Source organism: Centruroides sculpturatus, unplaced genomic scaffold (genome assembly GCF_000671375.1).
Source record: "Centruroides sculpturatus isolate CEXI.00-Female unplaced genomic scaffold, Cexi_2.0 scaffold332, whole genome shotgun sequence".
Taxonomy (NCBI): domain Eukaryota; kingdom Metazoa; phylum Arthropoda; class Arachnida; order Scorpiones; family Buthidae; genus Centruroides; species Centruroides sculpturatus.
The window spans coordinates 14,390-35,162 of record NW_019384524.1 but is presented as its reverse complement, the minus strand read 5'-3'; the positions used below and the strand labels follow the sequence as shown (position 1 = coordinate 35,162).

The 20,773-nt window shown below is 30.7% G+C and overlaps 1 protein-coding gene across 2 annotated transcripts in view; it reads left to right on the top strand.

The window, feature by feature from the left end:
* LOC111622822 (1-phosphatidylinositol 4,5-bisphosphate phosphodiesterase gamma-1-like) overlaps positions 1-19,753 on the top strand; it is a 28,033-nt gene extending 8,280 nt beyond the window's left edge. Inside the window, exons 2-6 of one of the 2 annotated variants that reach the window (XM_023365245.1) lie at positions 1,514-1,663; positions 7,537-7,672; positions 13,278-13,359; positions 17,438-17,518; positions 19,493-19,753. In XM_023365245.1, the coding sequence (XP_023221013.1) occupies positions 1,514-1,663; positions 7,537-7,672; positions 13,278-13,359; positions 17,438-17,518; positions 19,493-19,645 (602 nt within the window). In that variant the 3' untranslated portion in view covers positions 19,646-19,753. Of the gene's footprint in view, positions 1-1,513; positions 1,664-7,533; positions 7,673-13,277; positions 13,360-17,437; positions 17,519-19,492 lie in introns of both variants that reach the window. The other variant, XM_023365244.1, reaches the window with a different exon arrangement.
* The last annotated feature ends 1,020 nt before the right edge of the window (positions 19,754-20,773 follow it).

Here is a 20,773-nt window from a genome sequence, read left to right as displayed (position 1 = left end):
TGGAAAATATTGAAATAAGATTGGAAAATAACCACCAAATTGCTTTTTCAGAGTTTATTCCTCATTTGGAATATAACTCCTAAAAAGGAAAGATTGGAATTATCTAAGAAAAATGAAAGATGGAATGGAATCAAATTTTTAACTCCCTCCCCGTTGCTATGTGATAACCTCTCCTTTACCTATGATGGTAGATAATGTCTTAATTGCCTGGGAAGGCTCAGAGGAGGAACTATTAATATTTATGGAAGCGATGTCATTGTTTTCATTCACCATAGAATATATGGACAATGCTAAAATATCGTTCTTAATTAGACGTTTCAGTGATGTCATTTTTAGAAAGTACGTGGTCTATATAATTTTTTAATTAATAATATATAGTAAATAAATAAAATATTAAAATTTAGCATTATTTTACTTTAAAGATTGTAAAGGTCACTCAAGACTNGTGTCCGAGAAAGATCTTTATCATTCTAAACATTAATAACAAAAATACTAACAGGTGAAATGAAATGCAGTTTGCTGCAAAAGAATGAAGAAATTTAAGAGTTTTTTCTGGTATAAATTGCCTGAGGTAGATGGTACTAGTTGCTTGCCAGTTGTGATAAGGACCCATACCTTGGCCTCTGCGATTACCTGACATAACTCCACTGGATTTCTTTTTTGAGGGTTATGTTAAAGACAGGGTTTTTCAAACATCTGTTTCTGGTATATCCGTTCTAAAGGAAAGGATACAATTAGCAATCCTCATTGTTACACTGCAAATGTTAAAAAACACTTGGAGAGAAATCCAGTACAGACACGACTCGTGCTACTAACGGATCTCACGTACAGCTGCATTGAAGGTACTGTAAAAAACTCTTAGATTTCTTCATTCTTTTGCAGCAAACTGCATTTCATTTCACCTGTTAGTATTTTTGTTATTAATGTTTAGAATGATAAAGATCTTTCTTGGACATGCTGTATAACAGAGGGAAAGTATGGCAATTAGTGAACAAATGACCCTCGAAGACTTACACATTGCTTGGCCTCGTGGCAAACTTTGAGAAATGCAAAAATTTTGGGTGTTTCTCCTGTATATGTTAGTGTATGTGAGGCATAATTTTATTCACCTGCTTTGAAACTTAACTTCTGTGTGTTTTGTCAAAAATTTCTGAAAATTTGCAGTGACATTTGTGTATTGGGGAATTGATATTATTAAATTTTGGTGGTTAATGGTCAAGGGGATGAGGAGACAGAGGGATGTCATGTACCTTATTTCAACTGAGATTAGATGTGACTTAATGAAGATTTTACTTATTATTACAATATACAAATTTTTATAAACTCATCCCTACCCTCAAAATTAAGCTTTTTGCCATTTTATAATAATTAATTATATAAAAAGTTTTTAATAAAATATTGTAACAGATGGTGTCATGTGCAGTTTTAAATGTCATTTCCTGGAAAGTTATGTGACTTGTTGCTGAATTTTTTTTCTTTCTTGGATGGTTATATTTATGTTTTTTATTTTCAGTCGATTTACGAGAAGTAAAAGAAGTCAGAATTGGAAAATCTTCTAAAGCATTTGATCGCTGGCCCGAAGATTCTCGTAAATGGGACCCCAATAACTGCTTTGTTGTACTCTATGGAAATGCATTTGTTTTAAAGTCTTTGGCTTGTGTCGGTGAGTTTCTTAGGGAATTATTATTATTTTTATTTTTTTAATTATATTACCAGTTTATAGGTTTTTGATTAAGTCTGTTAACTATTATAAATCAATATAAATCTTTAAATTAAGATCAGAAAAAGCTGGTTTAGAAGCTAACTAATTAATCACAATTTGTCTATAAACCAAAAATTGACAAATTTTAAGTATTTTTTTTTTTTCTGAAAGTAAATTTTCTGGACATGCTTATACTATACTATATTGTAATTTCCATTATGGAAATGCCTAGATACCTTTTTGATTATCATGACTAGATATTGTGTTGTTTCAAAGCCTAATGTCTAACTATAAATTTAATAGCTTAATTATCATGAATTTGAATAGGCCAGTATAAGATGTGCTGAGTCATACCACATCACTCTGGCTATATCTATGTTTTGTATATTGCTTGCCATGCTTTGGATAGCTGTATCTTGTCCCTACAGTTGATGCAGTTTGAGTTAAGGCTGGCTTTAAATATTTCAATGGACTAAAAGTCTGATGTTGTTTCAATTTATAGAGGATATGATGAGCAGGGCCCAATTTAATTTAATCTCTGTATGGTGTTCTGAGGCAAACCTAGATAGGGCAGTGCTTCATATCACAATTGTGTTCACATATTCTCTGTTTTAATGACCTTTTGGTGGCATCAATGTAGACTTGATCCCTCCAAAACCTCTCATCTCTTAATTGAACTCTATATATTTCTGGGAGTTTTTGGCAGTTTTGTAGTCTTTTTCATTTCTCAGAATTGAGGAGAATATCATTTTATATTAAATCAATAACACTCACTTAAAAAAAATCAAATATACATCAAGAGAGGAATTTTTCAAGATTCCTTGAGTCCCCTTTGGTTCTGCCTTACACTTAACCCATCATCTAACACATTGAACAAAACACAATATGCGTACAATATCAGACACGACAAACAACACTGTTCATGTTATCACACCGCGTGTATAGGGACGGTATCAAACTTTATGCATCCTCTCAGAATCAGTTTTGGCATCTCTTACAAACTAAGTATACATGCTCAAATGATATACAAATGGAGTTTGGTCTAGACAAATGCAAAACACTCCACATTGAAAAAGGAATTGTGAAGAAAGGAGACTTTGTACTCAGAAGTGGAGAAATTATTGAGTCCATAGAAGAGGGTGAGTTTTACAGATATTTATGATTCCAACATACCAAACTTACAGAACATGCACAGATAAACAAAGGTTAACACTCAAAATACCAGAACAGATTACATTCAGCACTAAAAACACACCTAAATGCAAAACATACTGTTAAAGCAATGTTTTCTCTGTACTCACTTATTCTTTTGAAATTATACACTGGACACACACAGACCTTGAGCAACCCCAAAGGAAAACAAGAACAACACTTACTACATGTAAACAATATCACCCAAAATCATCCAGAGGAAGACTAACTCTTCCTTGTAAAGAAAATAGCTGTGGCCTGACTAATATAGTTAACCTGAAATACAAACAAATTTAATCCCTGCAGGAGTTTTTCCACAAAAAATAAGAAACATCAAGATTACATAAAGTTATAACTTTTGCAGACAGTAATCATACACCTTTAAACTTACACTCTTAGCACCTGGTCATAGCTCAACATAAATAAGAGACACCATTAAGCAGTCATGGGCCCAAAAGGTATGTCTAAGACCTTGCTCAGGACCATAGGATATTTATTGTGCCTGTTGTCCTCTCTTCCACTGGTGTTATACCACATACACTACACAAAAGTCTAGAAACATTAAATCTTAATAAAAACATATATATGGCACTACAGAAAGCCTCAATATTGAACACATGTCACATTTATTAGGAAGTTTCTAGACGTTGACATATACACCAATAAAACAGCTTAACATTACACTCATTTGGGTAGCTATGCCTTGATTTTAGTCCAGCAGAGCACTTGGCATCAGTATCAGCTGAGCATGACATTCACAACATAATAGTAATAAATATGCCAATACAAACTTGAAAAAAATTTGGATAGAAGATATTTCAAGGTTGATAATATGCAATGACTTTGGTTGAAGAGTCGATTGCTCAGTTTTTATTCACCATTAATATTTAACATACAACAGAATTGACAGTTGGCTTCTAAATAGTACTGGGAATCATTATGTAGAGATAGAGAATTACCAGAAATGTAATAACAGCTTTTGAGATACAAGTTCAAATGGCAATATATAATAATATAAATTACATTTGGATTAATGCAAAGAAAATGAACTGAAAAACTTCAAAAACTAGATGTATTAACTAAAATTTATGTATATATATAAATTTTAAAATATTTTAACATAATTATATATATAGTTCTTCCAACAATAATAGAGCATACAGTGATTGCCTAGAAATGCTAACTCTTTATTATTTTCATGTAACTTTGATGAAATTTTCTAATATGTTTGATAGCAAAATATCAACAATTATTGCATTAGTTTGGAGAAAAATGATTAATAAACAAAAGAGTTACATATTATTATTATCAAAAATAGGATGTTCAATATTAATAGAACATGTACTGATTGGTGGAATTAATTACAAAGAAAGTAATGACTGGAATCTACAAAATTTGCATAAAAATATGATCAACAAGTGTAAAGAAAGGTTTAGTAAATTGTATAGTACCTTACTATTAAAAATGGGACATAGAAGGACCTAACAGTAGAGGAGAACTGATGTACTGTACTTCACCAGGAAGAGAGAAAAGTAACTTTAATTTCAAAAAATTTGGAAGACCTCATTCAACAATCTCACAGTATCTCAATAATAAGGAGCAATGAACAGGAAAACTAAACATTAGGTGCAAGAGTTGAACAACACCCAGAGAACGGTATGCAATTCTTTGACATGCATTGAAAGGAAACACGTCTATTCAAAAAATCAAAAATGAATTGAAACTGCGCTGCATTAAATCAACAGTACACAATGTTTTGAGATCGACAGACAACTTTTTTTTAATCAAAATGAAGACAGGCAACCAGCTGAAGGAGAAACAGAAACAACTTCAGTTATAGTGCCAGAAACAACTTTGAAAGAGGGAAGGATAGTGAAAAGTAGTTTCTCGGATGAGAAAAAATGGAATCTTGATGGACCTTATGGTTTTAAGTATTATTGGGCAGACAAAAGACTAGATCAAAAGCAATACTCAAAGAGAATAGTTGATGATGGTATACTCATGACCTGTGTGGGGATTGGATGGAATGGAAAGACAGATCTAGTATTTATTGAAGATCAAAACAATTCTCAAACTTGCCAGGAGCTTGTCTGGAGTCATCTCCAAACTTATGGATAGAAAGTTGCTGAACAGGACTTTGAATTCATGCAGGATAATGCAAGTTTCCATGTATCAGAATCAACGCTATCCTTTTTTCAAAGCAAGAACATTTGACTTTTGGAATGGTCACTCCCAGTGCAGATTTTAAATCCAATTGAAAATTTTTGGAGTGACTTGGTTTTCTAAATGTATAGCAGTGGAAAGCAATACAAGACCAACTAAAGACTGCTCTCATTCAGGTATGGGAAAATATTTCACAAGAATGACTGCAATCTTTGATTAATTCAATGTCTAATCATAATTTTCAGCTTGTTTCCAAAAATGGTAGCAAAATCAGCTACTAATTTTAATTTAAAGATATCACAAGTCAAGATGTTTTATTAATGTTGGACATTTTATTTTTGTTAATAGTATCTATCTCTTTTGTTTATTAATCATTTTTCTCCAGACTTGTGCAATAATTGTTGATATCTTACTATAAATTATACTAGAAAATTTCATTAAAGTTACATGAAAATAATAGAGTTTCTAGGCAAACGTATGTTCTATTATTGTTGGAAGGATTGTTTATAAAAAAAACCTTAAATCCAGTAAAAATTAGGACATTGATTAACAGAAGAAATGTTTTTGACCATGTACAATGTCCATCTTTAAGTTTCAGAATGGAATTAATGAATAGAACAGAAAGTGCATTTGAAGTCAAAAACATAGAAAATTTACTGAAATATGTTGGCTGTCAAAAGGCTTGTTTGACCAGATTTTTTTTCACTTTTTGAGACAGTTTTAGAGTTTTAAATTTACATAGTGAGTCACATGTGTAGGATTGTATATATATTAAATAAAACATAGAAAATAGGAATAAATAATTAGCAAGAAAAATATTAAATACAAAATTTAATATTGCAAATGAACTGGAGAGAACTAAAGGCAAGGCATATGTGTATACATTCATTGCCATAAAATTTAGCATACCAAGGAGTTATCGTATCACTGTGAAGTTTGGCATGTAGATAAGTATCAAGCAGCTATGGAAGTTGTTAGAGTTAAAGAGTGATAGCTCATTGCATAATTCTAGTAGAGAGCATTAAACTTCATCCCCCTTAGCCTATAAAAAAGAAGTGCAACAAAGCATCATGTTTGTAGTTTATCTTTTTCAGAAGGACACAGTACCACTAGAGATGTCTTTATGTCAAAATCAAAGATCAATGAATAACGAACTGTGTTTGAGAGGGACAAGGGTCATTGGGTTTAGAGAAGTTGGTTGGTCATCTCACCAAATAGCCCACCACCTAGGCCATTCTGACAACACCGAGGAGTTGTTGAGACCAGTGGATGAGAGAGAGTTTGCACACACAGCTGAGAGGACCACTTGGGTCTCTGACAAGCATGCACACAACTAACCATATTGTTGTTCGCCATCTGGACACAGGTGGCGTCGTCATTACAGGCCTCTGTGTCTGTCCATACCATTTCAAGGCACCTGGGCAAGAAACATTTGGTATCATGACTGTCATTACTTATGCTGCCATTGATACCTCCCACTGTCTCCTCTATTTGGATTGGCATCACTCCCAACAGGATTGTACCACAACAGAATGAAACCAGGTCATCTACATTGATGAATCCAGATTTGGTTTGGGCACTGATGACGGCTGTGTTTGTGTTTGGAGGCCCTGTGGTAAATGTCGCAATCCTACTTACACTTTGGAACAGCACATTACCCTACAGCTAGTGTGACAGTTTGGGTGCCATCACATATGACAGCCAGTCATCTCTAGTAGTGATTCAAGAGACGATGACAGCCCAGCAGTATGTTAGAGACATCCTGCAGCCACATTTGTTGCCTTTTGTGGCAGGGTATCTAAGAATCATTTTTCAACAAGAGAATGCTTGTCCGCATACAGTAAGGGTGTCACAGGACTGCCTCAGCTACATTGTCACACTTCCCTGGCCTTCCAGGTTCCCGATTTGTCATCATTGAAACATGTCTGGGATTGCCTGGGATACCAAGTTGGTCAGTCTAGGAGCTTGGCCAAACTAGAGGACTGTGTGTGGCAACTCTGGACCAAGATGCCACAGGACATATATGACTACTATATACTTTCATGCCTGGCCATATCACATCTTGTATTTATACTAGAGATGGCCCAAGTTCTTTTCATTTATAGTTTTTCCTGCAATAAATGATTCTTTTGCTTTCATTTTATAATCACTTATTTATATCACCATTACACTCATACATATAGAATTTCATTTGATGCTTGGTGCACTAATATTTATGGCAATGAATGTATATGTGCATTTGGCAAGTTTCAAGAAAGACTACAATGGCAGATGAATACATCTGCAGCACACAAAGGAATTTTCACATTTTCTAAAAATGCTCTTGATGAATTTAGAAAGGAAAAGCTGTTCAATGAATTTGTAATTTTAAGTTAAAATTGGTTGAAAAATTGACTTTTAAATATGGATAACCTGCAGGTTAGCCACATAAAATTATGGTAATTTAAAATATTATAAAACATATATTTAATATTTAGTAGTGACTAGTAAAGAATGTGAACAATGGGTTCGAGGTTTACGGCATTTGGCAGAAGAAACCGTTACAGCACCTTATCCATTACAAGTAGAAAGATGGCTTCGAAAAGAATTTTATCAAATGGCAAATTTTAGAAATGTGTAAGTTTAATATATAATGATTTTTAAAAATTAAAGCTAATAATTATTTATTTATTTTCCACATTTTATATCAATACACAATAAGTTTAACTTTCCAAGATTCCTTTAGACTGGAGTGTAAGTATATGAAACAAAACAGTAAAGAACCATAATCAAAACTAGTAAATACATTATTTGTGGAAAATAAGTACTAATGTTTTCAATCACCACAGCAGATCTTCAGGTCTTCTATTAGCAAATTGGAATGCTCATAGAACACTTGTTGTAAACATCATGAATACATTCAGTTTTTCGAATGCACAGGACCTGAAGAAGAAGATCCATTGTGGCAATTGAAAATATTAGTTTTTATTTTCCATGATTAATGTATTTACTGGAGTTAATTATGATTCTTTAGTGTTTTGTTTCAAATACAAATTGAAATTTATAAAAGTAGATGTGAAATAAATACTAAACAATTCAAAAGGTGGGTACCAATTAATAGAATTAAAATTTTACGAATTTTAAATTTATTTGAAATTAATAATAATGATTACTAATATGTATTGTTTTTAAATAATTTAATCAAATAATTCTTGTATAATTTTTTTGCTAGAAAAATGTTTGAAAATATCACTTATCCATAATCAAGTATACTAACCCCCTGAAACAATAAGTTTTTGCACAACTTACATAAATTTAAGAAATTGTTGGTAGATGAACACATCATTGTATTTAAAACTGATAAATAGAACCCTCATTCTATTAAAAGAACTAAAACAATTAGAGATCATAGCTATAAGGCATGGATATAGAAAAAAAACCTGATTTGCAGTTTTACTTGTTCTACCCCACATTTTTAACAATTAGTTATTTCAGTAGTCACTATAATTATATTTTTAGTTTTACCATTATAAAAAATGACTGAAGATGGACATAAGATCTGAAATGCATATCCTTTTTAAATTACAGAAAATAAAAATCCACTTTTTTTTTATCAAGAGGCATGTTCCTGTGTGATATGTTCTCAATAGCAATTTTATGCTAGGTTTCAAGGAACATATGACCAATTGAGAGAACAACAAGCAATCAAGTACTAAGAATACTATCGTAGCATTACATATTGATACAAACCAACATGGATCAGAATTCACAATGAAGACAAATGACAAAAATGTAAACTAAAGTGACAATCAAAGCAATAACAATAACAAGAAATGTAAAAATGAAAAGAAAATGGATGAACAACTGTGAATTATTTAATGTAATGGATTACTTAAACAATACACCTTCCTTATGATTTCCAGCAACACTCTTTATTAGAAAACAAACATTTTCAGCCTTATTTAGAGGCCCGTTTCAAGTTTTACACTATTCCAATTGAATGGTTAAAGTGTATTCAAAACTGGAACATTCTAATGTTTAAAATTGTGTTTCTTACAAATTATATTAATTACAAATTTACAATATTTACAAGCTAATTAACAAAATTAAATAAGCATAAGTGTAGAATTATATCAATAATAATTAAAATAAAATTTTAAATGAAATTAAATTGAAACAATGTAATGAAGTAGCAATAAACAACAAAAATTTGGTGTTGTAAAATACATTATGTGTACAACTTCAATTAGATGTTTGTATATTATTGCAGGTGTGACTCTGTTGTAGGGGTTTATAGTGTTTGGCACAGACATCCAATGCATAAATGGGACTTCCTTCATTTCCATTTTCTGTAAAATATCTTAGTTTAGAAATAAATTTTCTGGCTTTATAATCAATAGTATTGTTTCCATCACTATTTTTATATTCTTTAGTTTTTAGGTGTTTTCCGAAGCATCCTGTTCAATAATTGTATCTACACAATCCTCATTTTCATTGTAACATGGAAGATGATATCAATTTATAAAAATTTTTTGTGATTTCTAACACTTTTATAGTTTATAAGAAATTTCATATCGTTATTGATTATATCTGGCATTTCCTGTTCTGAAGTCTAAATCTGCAATGAGAAAAGCAGTTTTGAATTGTGCTACAGCTTACTTTTATTTAACTACCAGCAGGCATATTAAAAATATTGCTTGTGAAACAGTAACCTTGTTACTAATTTGGTCTGCTTTTATAGATGATGATAAATGTTTTTCATCAATTGCTTCAAGAATGTATTGTACTACTCTTCAGTGATACAATGTTTTCAAACTTTTTGTGATTCCTACATCCAATGATCATATTAAGGATGTGTTAGTAGCCAAAAAAAATGCCACATTAATGTTTTCAACACTACATGAGAATAAGTAGCAGAACTGCCCTTGACTTTTTTTGCATTTCTGCATTCCAAGTGATAAGCTATTGCTGAAAAATATTGGAATCGATTGAAGTCATCCATTCATTCTTGTTGGCATAATACTCAACTCATAAACAGTCTATTCTAAGACATTTAAATCACTGAGTTTTAGCATGCTTTTCAATGATTAATAATTTTCATTTAAAACTTCGTAATGTATTACAGCAACAATATGGTAATGCAATCTATACTTTTTTGAACCTGACAGTGCTTCATGCTTAAAACTCAGAGAACCATCCTAAGTGGCATGGTAAAACAGCCCTGTTTCATCAGCATTGTAGATTTGGTCAGGATTAAATTTATAAAGCAGTTCAGTCACTTGGTTGATTTTCACTCTTTAATGCTCATAGTATCAGCAGTTTTTTCCACTGTGTACCCTCTTAAATTAACACAAGCACTTTCGACGAATCTATAATCTTCGTCTTCAGGTGAAAAGAATAAAATTTTAACAAGACAAACGTGCAGGATATTCCAAAGGAACAAAATATTTAAATTCAAACAGGCGTCCGGAAATTCTGTTAAGAACGTGCAAATAATTTTTTTTTTTTTCAGAAGCGTGCAATGTTCCCACCCTTGATCTACTCGGGGTGTGGATTGCCTTATATTGGCGCCTAAAAAGCGAAACGCACCTAACATCGTATCGCCAACGCGGTAGCATTTCCACACATGCGCCGCTAACATCGTAAAATATAAAAATTCGAACATATCAAAAAAAAAATTATTTGCATGTTCTTAACGGAATTTCCAGACGCATGTTTGAATTTAAATATTTTGTTCCTTTGGAATATCCTGCATGTTTGTCTTGTTAAAATTTTACCCTCTTAAATTTTATTTGTATCAGGTTTTCTTTTGCAATAACCACCCATGTATAGTTTTGAAATTTGAATAACCCATCTTTGTACAAGGATCATTCAAGGTTAATTAAACAAGACTTTTATTTTTACAGACCAGAAGGAATGTCCAAAACATGTATAAAGTATGTCAATTTTTTGAAATACTTTTCATCTGTATGTAGACACTGTTCCCAGTGACAGGGTAGGTCCCTGATACATGATGTTAGCCCACTTCTTTCTACAAGAAATACCTTTCTTGTAGAAAGAAGTGGACTGACATCATAGCCTACATAGGACAATTTCCTGCAGTTCATCATCTGTCTGGAATTTTGTGCCTCCCAGGTGCTCTTTATGTGTCCCAAACAAATGATAATCACTGGTAGCTAATCACCTTTGGTATGAAACCAATTTAGAAGTTACTCACATGTCTCCTTGTGTACCCATTTCTGATCACACGTCAACTGTCGGGAAACCCATCTGGAACACATCTTCGGAACAGTAAGTGCTTGTGAATGATTTTCTCAACACTGCCGACACTAAGGGACACTTTGTCTGCAATATGTCTCACTACTATTCGCCGGTTCTTCAGAATAACTTGCTCAACTTGTGTGATATTCACTGGCATTACTGCAGTTGGACAAACATGCCAATGTGCTTCATTTGTCACCAGCTCGCATCCTTCACCAAATTGTTGACATCCTTTGTACACTCTTGCCCACAATAGCATTTATTTTCCATACTGTGCACTAAATCTTTTCAAAATTTCAGAAGGTTTAATCTTTTCCTTCATGAGAAATTTGATTACACACTGCTGTTCCGCTGTTGTGGACACATTTCCTTCTGCCACAATCGCTAAAACTGCTACGCACGCTCAAAATACATCATGCTTGCTACTGAAATCTTGGGATGCATAATGCTACTCCCTCTTCAGGTTTTATCATGCTACAGCTACTTTTCAAAATTATAGGCCCAAAAGTCTTGTTTAACCTTGAACGACCCTTGTAGATAACACTTCTGATTTGGTTTTTAACATAGGCCCATTAACACGTACTTCTCTTTACTGCATACACTTTCCCAATAAAGCAGTGGGACGTGCCAAATAAGCAAAGTAAATTTGCTTTATATTATCTCTTGTTTTATCTTCCAATATATGTTCCAGACAAATGGCAGTCCCAATTAAATAGATTGTATTGTATTTAAACATGTTTTTACAGTACATTATATGAACCAAGCACCCAGAAAGTGCACTATATGAAGTTGGTTCATATAGTGCACTGTAAAAATAATGTGTTTAAGTATCTTTAAATAAAGCGATCTTGTTTGATGGTAGTTAGTTGAAAGTTGGAATGCAGAGAGTGATAACAGAAATGAAACTGTTCAGGACAACAAAAAGCAAAATCAGATTTAAAATAAAAATGAAGTAATAACAAATAGCTTAAAAGCAATTAGTCTGATAGACAGAATGAGAAAAGCATGTCTGGATTGGTTGGCTGTATGGATGAGAGTGCTTTGAAGGAAGACCAAGGAATTCATAGTCTTCTTGATTATGAATAGAAAATAGAGTACACTAGACTAAGAGAAAAACCAAGGAAGAGATGAAAAGATCAGATCAAAGAGGGCTTGGATAAAATAGGAAAAAACTCAAAATTGAAAGCCATGAAGAAGATTTTGGGAAGATAAGAAAGAATGGAAGGCTTTGACTAATATACCAAGCCATTAATATTAAACACAACAATTAACACCAAAATGCTAATAATGCTAATGCTAAATGCCATTAATACTGTCTTTAAGAGTACTGTATTTTCTGTAATAATTGCCCACTGGGAGATTGTTTTTCATTTTTGATGAACAATTATTGGATTAAAAAAATATTGAAGTTGTAAGAAGGAAAACAGCACAATTCCAAAAGAGATGTAAAACTAATGTAACAACTAACATAAAATGCTTAAATCAAAATATTGTGACAAATATATAAGAACTAATTTGAAATATTTGAATTACCATAATTAACTTTATAAATTTTGATAATTTTCGACATTGGTAATATCAAGTCTATAGCAATACTAACCAGTATTCATTTTTATGATTTCTATATTGAATACCACTAATACATTGTTATTTAGGTTACCCTCACAATACAAGTTAGATGGATGATTATTACAAGAATATTTATATGAGCAATTATTACATGAAATGCAGTAAATTATTCATTATTTATTGATTAATTTTTTAATGGAGAGAGTCAGTTTTAATACATCATTTACAGAATATAAAAACAATTTTTACTTTTATACTATATTTTCTGATTGATATTAAATTGCGGAATTAACAATAATGCATTATGAATGATCATTTTTTATAGTTCTTAAAGTAGTTCTGTATATCTGATGGTAATTTTAAAATTACATTTGTGTGTTGTTTTTAACTTATAAAAAAATTTTTTTTTAAGATTATCTCTAAAAGATGTGAAAGCTTTTCTTCCAAGAGTGAATTGTAAATTACCTACAAACAGATTAAAAGAACATTTTCAGGTTGGTCTCTTTTTAAAATAATTTCATTTTTTATCAGTTTATTGTGATAGAAATTTTACTACTATGCATATGTAGCTAGAACTATTTCTAAGATTATCAGCACAAAACCTTTCTCACTAATTTCTAGCCTTATTAACTGGAGTACAAATAGCCTTATTACTTGCTAAGGAAAATTTTACCACTGTTCTTGGTTTTTGATAAACAGTGTTCTTTACACTATTCAGTTTAGCCACAAACCAAAGAATTATAGTGAAATGTTCTTTAGCCACTAAAACAGCAGTATGAGTGGCTAGCCTTGTGAATAACTTTAAACATATTAATTTTTCAGAGAAAAGGGAAATTTACCATAATGATGAAGAGAGATAAATCTCCGAAAATGTGCATATAGATAAGGAAATAAATATGAGAAATAAGAAAAGGCATGCATTTTTATGGAGTAATTATTCACATAAGAAGAAACAATAAATAATACAGTACATTTACAGAAAAATGGAACTGGCAACAAAGTACTAAAGTTATCGGGTTATATGATTTTTAGTTTTTTAATTTTTGGAAGTAGTCTATAATAAATTTGATAACAGTTGTTACTATGAGTAAATCTGTTGCCATCTGTTAAATAGTTTAACAATTAATTATATGAATTTATAATTTCTTAGAGTCATAGGAAAGAATAACTTGAAGTAGAGCTTAAACCTGCAACTTCTGTACAGTTGACCCCCCCTATAACACGGTAGATACATTCCTGTTTTTATGAATCCAGCTTCTAGGAGTCCAGGCAATCACAGCCCGGCACGTATGCAGTTTACGGACTACGGCTGTTTGAAAGGTTTATTCCATAAAATTAATCGATTCTAGACTAATTCGATTCAACATTTCCAAAATATGTATAATTTTTTGGGAATAATCCATATAAACTATGCTATAAACAAAAAATTGTAGGATTACTTATCGAGTGTGCACCATTCGACTACGCCGTTGTTTAAGCTCGTTTTCGCCGTGGAGATTGTCATCGAATGGCGCTCGTGTGCTTCCTGATAAATTATTTTTTTTGCAAAAAATTCGCTGAACTTTAGAGACATCATTAATATAAATATAATTTTTATGGACGTTAAATAATAAATGGTTTTTGGTGGGTTTGCTGCTTGTTTAAACTCAACGGTTTGTGCAATCCTGTCGTGACACGAGTCGGCGATGACATTTCACCAAATTATAGGAGTTTTTTTAGCATGTATGTACGAATACTGTCGAAATTTTTTCGCTGTGATATAGGAATCCGAACTTTAGGAACCCGTGTTATAGGGTAGTTGACTGTATATCAGATTAGCAGTTATATAATCCAGATCAAGTCAAACCAGATTTGATTTGATTCAAAGAGACTTTTTGTTAGATTATATGAGTTTAGAAATTAAATATAATTACAGCAGTTATACATTGATATAATGATCAAAGGAAAATTATTTTGCTTTCTGATTTACAAACAGCACTCAATTATTAATCAAATTCTATAAATAGTAATAATGATTATAAATTCGTCAAAACATTTTTAAAACAAGTATAAATAAGAATGTTTATATAAAAACATTCAGAAGTTATCTTCATTAAGGAAGTAAATGTAAAAGTAAAATAAAAAAAATAATGAGGAAGTAAATTAATCTCTTCCTTTTATTGGTTTTATTCTTTTCAAAGCAATTCTTTGCTAGTAATTATATTCAGTTGGTATTATCTCTTGTTCTGTTATTAATAATAAACTGTAGTTTTGAAGTTTTCTCAGCTTATGACATTTATGGGAAGATGTCTCAATATTAGATGCTACTAATATTCTTAATGAAAAAACTTTTGGTTCTTAGATTTAATATTTTTAAACTTAGAATTGAAGTGACTTTTTAACTAAAAAGATTCTCTAGATTTCTAGAACAAAATATTCTGAGTGTTTCATGCATCATTTAATTAATTTCATGTTATTGGTTTATTGATGTAATAAACTATCTGTAGGATATTTCCATAGGTCTTATTACATAAAATTGTTATGTCAACATAAAACTCTCACAAGGAGAGGGTTGGAATCTCCAATTCAAATGAAACTTGGTGAGCATGTAGCCCCAAATGCAAATAGCACCTTGTCCAAATAATAGGACCACTCTCAAGCATTTCTGAAAAACAAGTTTCTGAAAATTGAGCATTTAGCTTACATGTTTAGAAGTTTCATGGTTCCTTAGAATGGCGATAGCCTTGCAGATAAGATGCTAGGCACTGCAGCTATGTGATGTAGGTTGTAATTTTAGTTTTTTAGGTGTAGCATAATTATTGTATTTTATTATTTTACAGTATCATTACATTTTTATTTCATATGTTTAAAGCTTAAAAAACAAGAAATTAAAACTTATGATGTCATTTCCTATTTAGCAAAAATGAAGACACTGTAGATTTAATTTTTTTATGTCATTAAATAAAATTTTTATTTCTTCATATTTATTTTCAGATATGGTGGTATGTTATATATAAAGTGTAACAAAAACAAGTGCATGAGGAAATTGCCCATAACAATTTAAAAAAATGCCATGACTATGTCTATCCTATTTTCATATCAGACTTGTCTTTTTGTCCATGAGCAGTAGCTTCTAAAGGTTATTTGCTTGTGGTGACATAGTATATAATCACAAGAGAAAATATCTGAAAATAAATATGAGGAAATAAAAATTTTATTTAATGACATAAAAAAGTTAAATCAATGGAGATTCATTTTTGCTGAACAGGAATGATGTCACAATTTTTTAATCTCTTGTTCTATAAGCTTTAAATGTAAGGAATAATAATAGTAACAATAATGCTAATGATACTGTAGAATAATAAAATAAAATAAATATGTTACACACAAAAAAATCAATTAGAAATTTTAAAGGTTCAAACATATATTGCATAGCTGTAGTGCCTAGCATCTCATCTGCTCGGCTATCGCCATTCGAAGGAACGATAAAACTTCTAAACACTCAATTTTTAGAGGCCTGCTTTTCAGAAAATGCTCTCCTATTATTTGGACAGGGAGCTATTTGTATTTGAGACTAAGTGCTCACCAAGTTTTGTTCAAATTAGAGATCTGAACTGTAGTGTAGTGTAGAACTCTCCTAGTCAGTGTTGTCCATAAACTCGAAAATGCTTAACTATGCTAGACAATTGGGAGGAAAAAATGACTGAGTAAATACAACTTTGAGTTAACCAGGTTCAACTGTATTTGATTTTCTCAATATTCAATTAATCAGGACAGCAAATACTGCTGGCAAACAATGGTAGAAGATAGCTGTTTTTATGACATCATATCTTTGGTATGAGAATAATATAACATATGAGAAATGTGTAACAACTTATTTTCACATTAATTTTCTTAAATGAAAACTTTTTGTAGAAACATGTTCTCATTAATATTGCACTTTATCATGATCTGAAATGAAATGTATTCAATATTGACAACATAAAAATCAGCAAAATTTCACAAACTTCTTATTTTAGTATGATTCAAATAAGTTCTTTGGTGTTTATTTGAGGCAGGTGACTAATCAAATCCTGGTGCTAATTCAAGAAAATATGATATTTTTAACATTCTTAAAATTAATTAAATAAAAATATAACTAAAGAAAGCTACTTAGAAGTATATTAAGTAATAAAAAGTAATATAATTTAAATTAATTTTTATTGATTAATATGTTTTTATATACATTGTATTAATTTATTTAATTAATCTAAAATTTCATTAATTATTTAAAACTACACATATTCTATGTAGTACAAGGTGTATTTTTAGTAAATGTATGATATTTTTTGATAGAAGAGAATAGAGATGATAGTATGAACATATATTCATTATTATTAATTCTACATAATAAAAATAATTATAATTTTTTGTGATTGACATAATGGAAAACAAATATTTTGTCTTATTACTTAAATCTTTTATATACTGTTTATTATTGTGTTTTAACTATTTGTGCTCAAAAACTGAATTTTTGTATATAGCATTTATAAAATAATTTTGTTTAGATATTTTGGTAAAGAAACCTTTACATTATCTTTTAATTTCTTATAGGAGGTTGATCTCAAGAGAGCTGAAGAAATTGGATTTGAGGAGTTTGCTAATCTCTATCATAATGTCATTCATGATGAACAGGTATTTTAGCCTTATTTGTTTGGAATATTCCTAAATTGGTATGAAAAAATAAAGTTAAACTACAAAAACAGAGCATTTATATGGAAAATATTTTCTATTTAAAAACTGCTTAAATTCAGCATCAATATAATAAGACTTTAAATTAAATATTTGTTACTGTTATGTATATAATAACTTGTTCTAAGACAGTGGTTCACAATCATTCCTAATCTTTTCACACTTGATTATAAAAATTTTTGGCAGAACACTGAAATTAAAAATGTATATATTTAAGATGATATAATTTTAATTTTATAAATAAATCTTAAAACTAGCAATGTAATAGATATTTTAAGAACTTAATATATCTTTATTCACAAATTACAGCATTAAAAAATTAACATATAATGCACAAAAGCAAACTCCAAGGAATATTATATATTCTTTGAAAAAAGTTTAACTTAGATATAATTGTCAGATGCTGTGTACACTTATGTCTCAGACAGGTGTGTAAATTACTGTGGTTGTGATTTGATTGTAAGACAGGCATGAACAGTCACAATGATGTCTTTGTTCACTACCTAGAGGCAGGCAGAATCCTTGCTACAGAAGCTTGTTTCTTCCTCTACCATTGACAGGTGATTATAAGAGGTAAATTTTCGTGCACAGTGACTGCTGTGCATCCTGCCATTGGCATCTCAATATTGTTAGCTTTGTTTGCAGTGGTATTATGGCAGAGAGAAGCATGGTGACTGTTCCAAACACAACGTGGATTTTTTATTAAATAACCAGCATATTAAAGCCTGGAGGACTACTGATGATAGCTTTAATTCTGCATTTACTGTTAAGCAGCACAGTGACTCCTCTGCCAACCTCTTGGTTCTGGGTAGCATAACTTGAAGTACGTTGGCATGGTAAGCAGATTCTCCATTCAATCTTTGCTTGCAGAAATATTAATTTAAAACACAATCACTCACAACTGGGTAAATTTGATTTTAAAAAAAGAACCACAAAAAGCCAAAATAACCAGCAGAAAAAAGGTGATAGAGTGCTAACATTTTTGTCCATGCTGAATGGGCATCGGGCTAAATGACCCACAGCTGCTAAAACAACGGGAATTCCCGTACACATGTGAAGAGGGAAGGTGATGCAAGAGAGAGGGGGAGAGAATACTAAGTTTACAAGTCATAGAATGACTTCCATGCAGGGGGGAGGAATCAACAGTGCAAAAGTTAATAGTGGTACTTTTGTGGGAGGCCTTGTAAATTTCAATCTGCTCTAAATGTTGAAGTTGTTTCTTTGTGGAGCCATGCATTCTGCATGCATGATTAAAATGCACATCTATGTTGCAATCAGAGGCAAAGATAGCTAATGCAGCATTGGCAGACCCTTTCAGGATGGAATTTGATGCTCTCTGAAACAGGTGTTTAAAGGGCACATTATAGCATCTATGTATTCCAAGTTGCAGTTGGTTCTGTGATCAATAATGGAGATAGAGTAGAAGACTGGTTGGAGGTGCATGTCAAGACAGTCTTTAGCATTGTGGAAGAGAATGAAAACTGAGTGACTTCTTCAGAAAGCTAGACAAAAATGATTGTTCCTGAATATTTCTTTGTACAGGGCAGCTAGTCTAACTCTACTGTATGTAGTCCACATTATTCTTGCCAGGTTTAGAGTATTTACATACATTGTGACATTAACAGGTTATTATAGATCTTTTTAAAAATTACATATACAATTATAACTGCTTTTTCCACAAAAGAGAAATGAAAAATTTTATTATTTGATAAGAGATCAAAGTGAAAAAAAATTGAAAAAAATAATTGCAAAATTTACATGAAATTTTCTAATTTAATTTCTATAAGTTTTTATATTTAATTTAATTCATATTTAAAATATAATTACTTCTTTTTGTTTTAAAAATCTTTTTAAATTTTATTTTAAGATGGAAATAAAAATGTATCATTAATTTATGCAATATTTTATTTTTTACAGCTGCTTAAAGATTTAAGACAATATTCAACAGATTCAAAAAAAGTAACGTTACAAGAATTTCAGAATTATCTCATTCAAGAGCAAGGAGTAAGGATATACTTAATAGGATTACTTTTTCTTATTTATAAAAATTTTACCTGTTTTGATAGTTAAATATTGTGATGAAGGAAATGAAGATGGATGATTTTTGTCAAGAACAGACCAATGTTTATTAAATAAATTGAATAAAAATAAGGAAAAAAGTAATTAAAAAGGAAAAATTTTAAACAAATTAATTTTTAGAGTGTTGTTTAAATTTTTTCACAAATAGTTCATTTGATTTTCTGAAATTTCTGGATAAAAAAGAAAAAACACTCTTATTTTATAATAAAAATTTGATAAATTAATCTTTTAATAACAAGGCATTAATCAATATAAAGTTCACCAACCGTATGTAGGCCAAGCAAGTACAGTAAGTGAGAAAACCGTTACTAACATTTTCGGTCTACACCTAAGAATTTCTTCAGGTAGATTTTTTCAAAATTGAATCTTTCTAGTATTGGCATTCTAGATGGAATACATATAAGGCTCTCCAATATATTCAAATTCAAATGTTTTTTTCTTTAAATTTTTCGTAGTACCAGAAAGATTCAGTTTTAGAAATATTACCCGAAGAAAGTCTTAAGTGTAGACCAAAACTTTAGTAACAATTTTCTCAATGCAAGGACTGCATAAAGTTGATGGGCTTTATAAAAATTTGAATAGTTGTGTTAAACTTTTTTCATACTATTTAATGTTTATATTCACTAACAGTGTTTCTGTTCTTTAACCCACATATGTGTAAAATTTATTAAACATTTTTTGCTAATTTTTATGAAACGTAATAAAAGACACAAAAAAGATTGCTGACAAGCATTTATAATAAAATTTTTAATTATTTTTGGTGGTAATTATTATGCCTAATGTCCTATCCTATATATACATAAATAGGATAGGGCATTAGGCATATGTCATGCTATTATATTAGCTATACCCAATGAATGTTATTTATAAATTATGTTCTGTGGAATTGTACAAAATACTTTACAGGCAAACCAACATCACATATCTTGCATTTTGTTGTAGTTTCTGCAATAATGATATTTTGTTTGTTTACCTTTGAGGCATTTGTAAATTCTCTAGATGGCTGATCAGAATACATCTTTTTTCTATTGTTTGATTATGAGTATTTTCATTTTTTTGTTGAGAGTATCTGTTTGTTTCTTCAACAATTTTTCTCTTACATTTATCAAAGAATTTTGA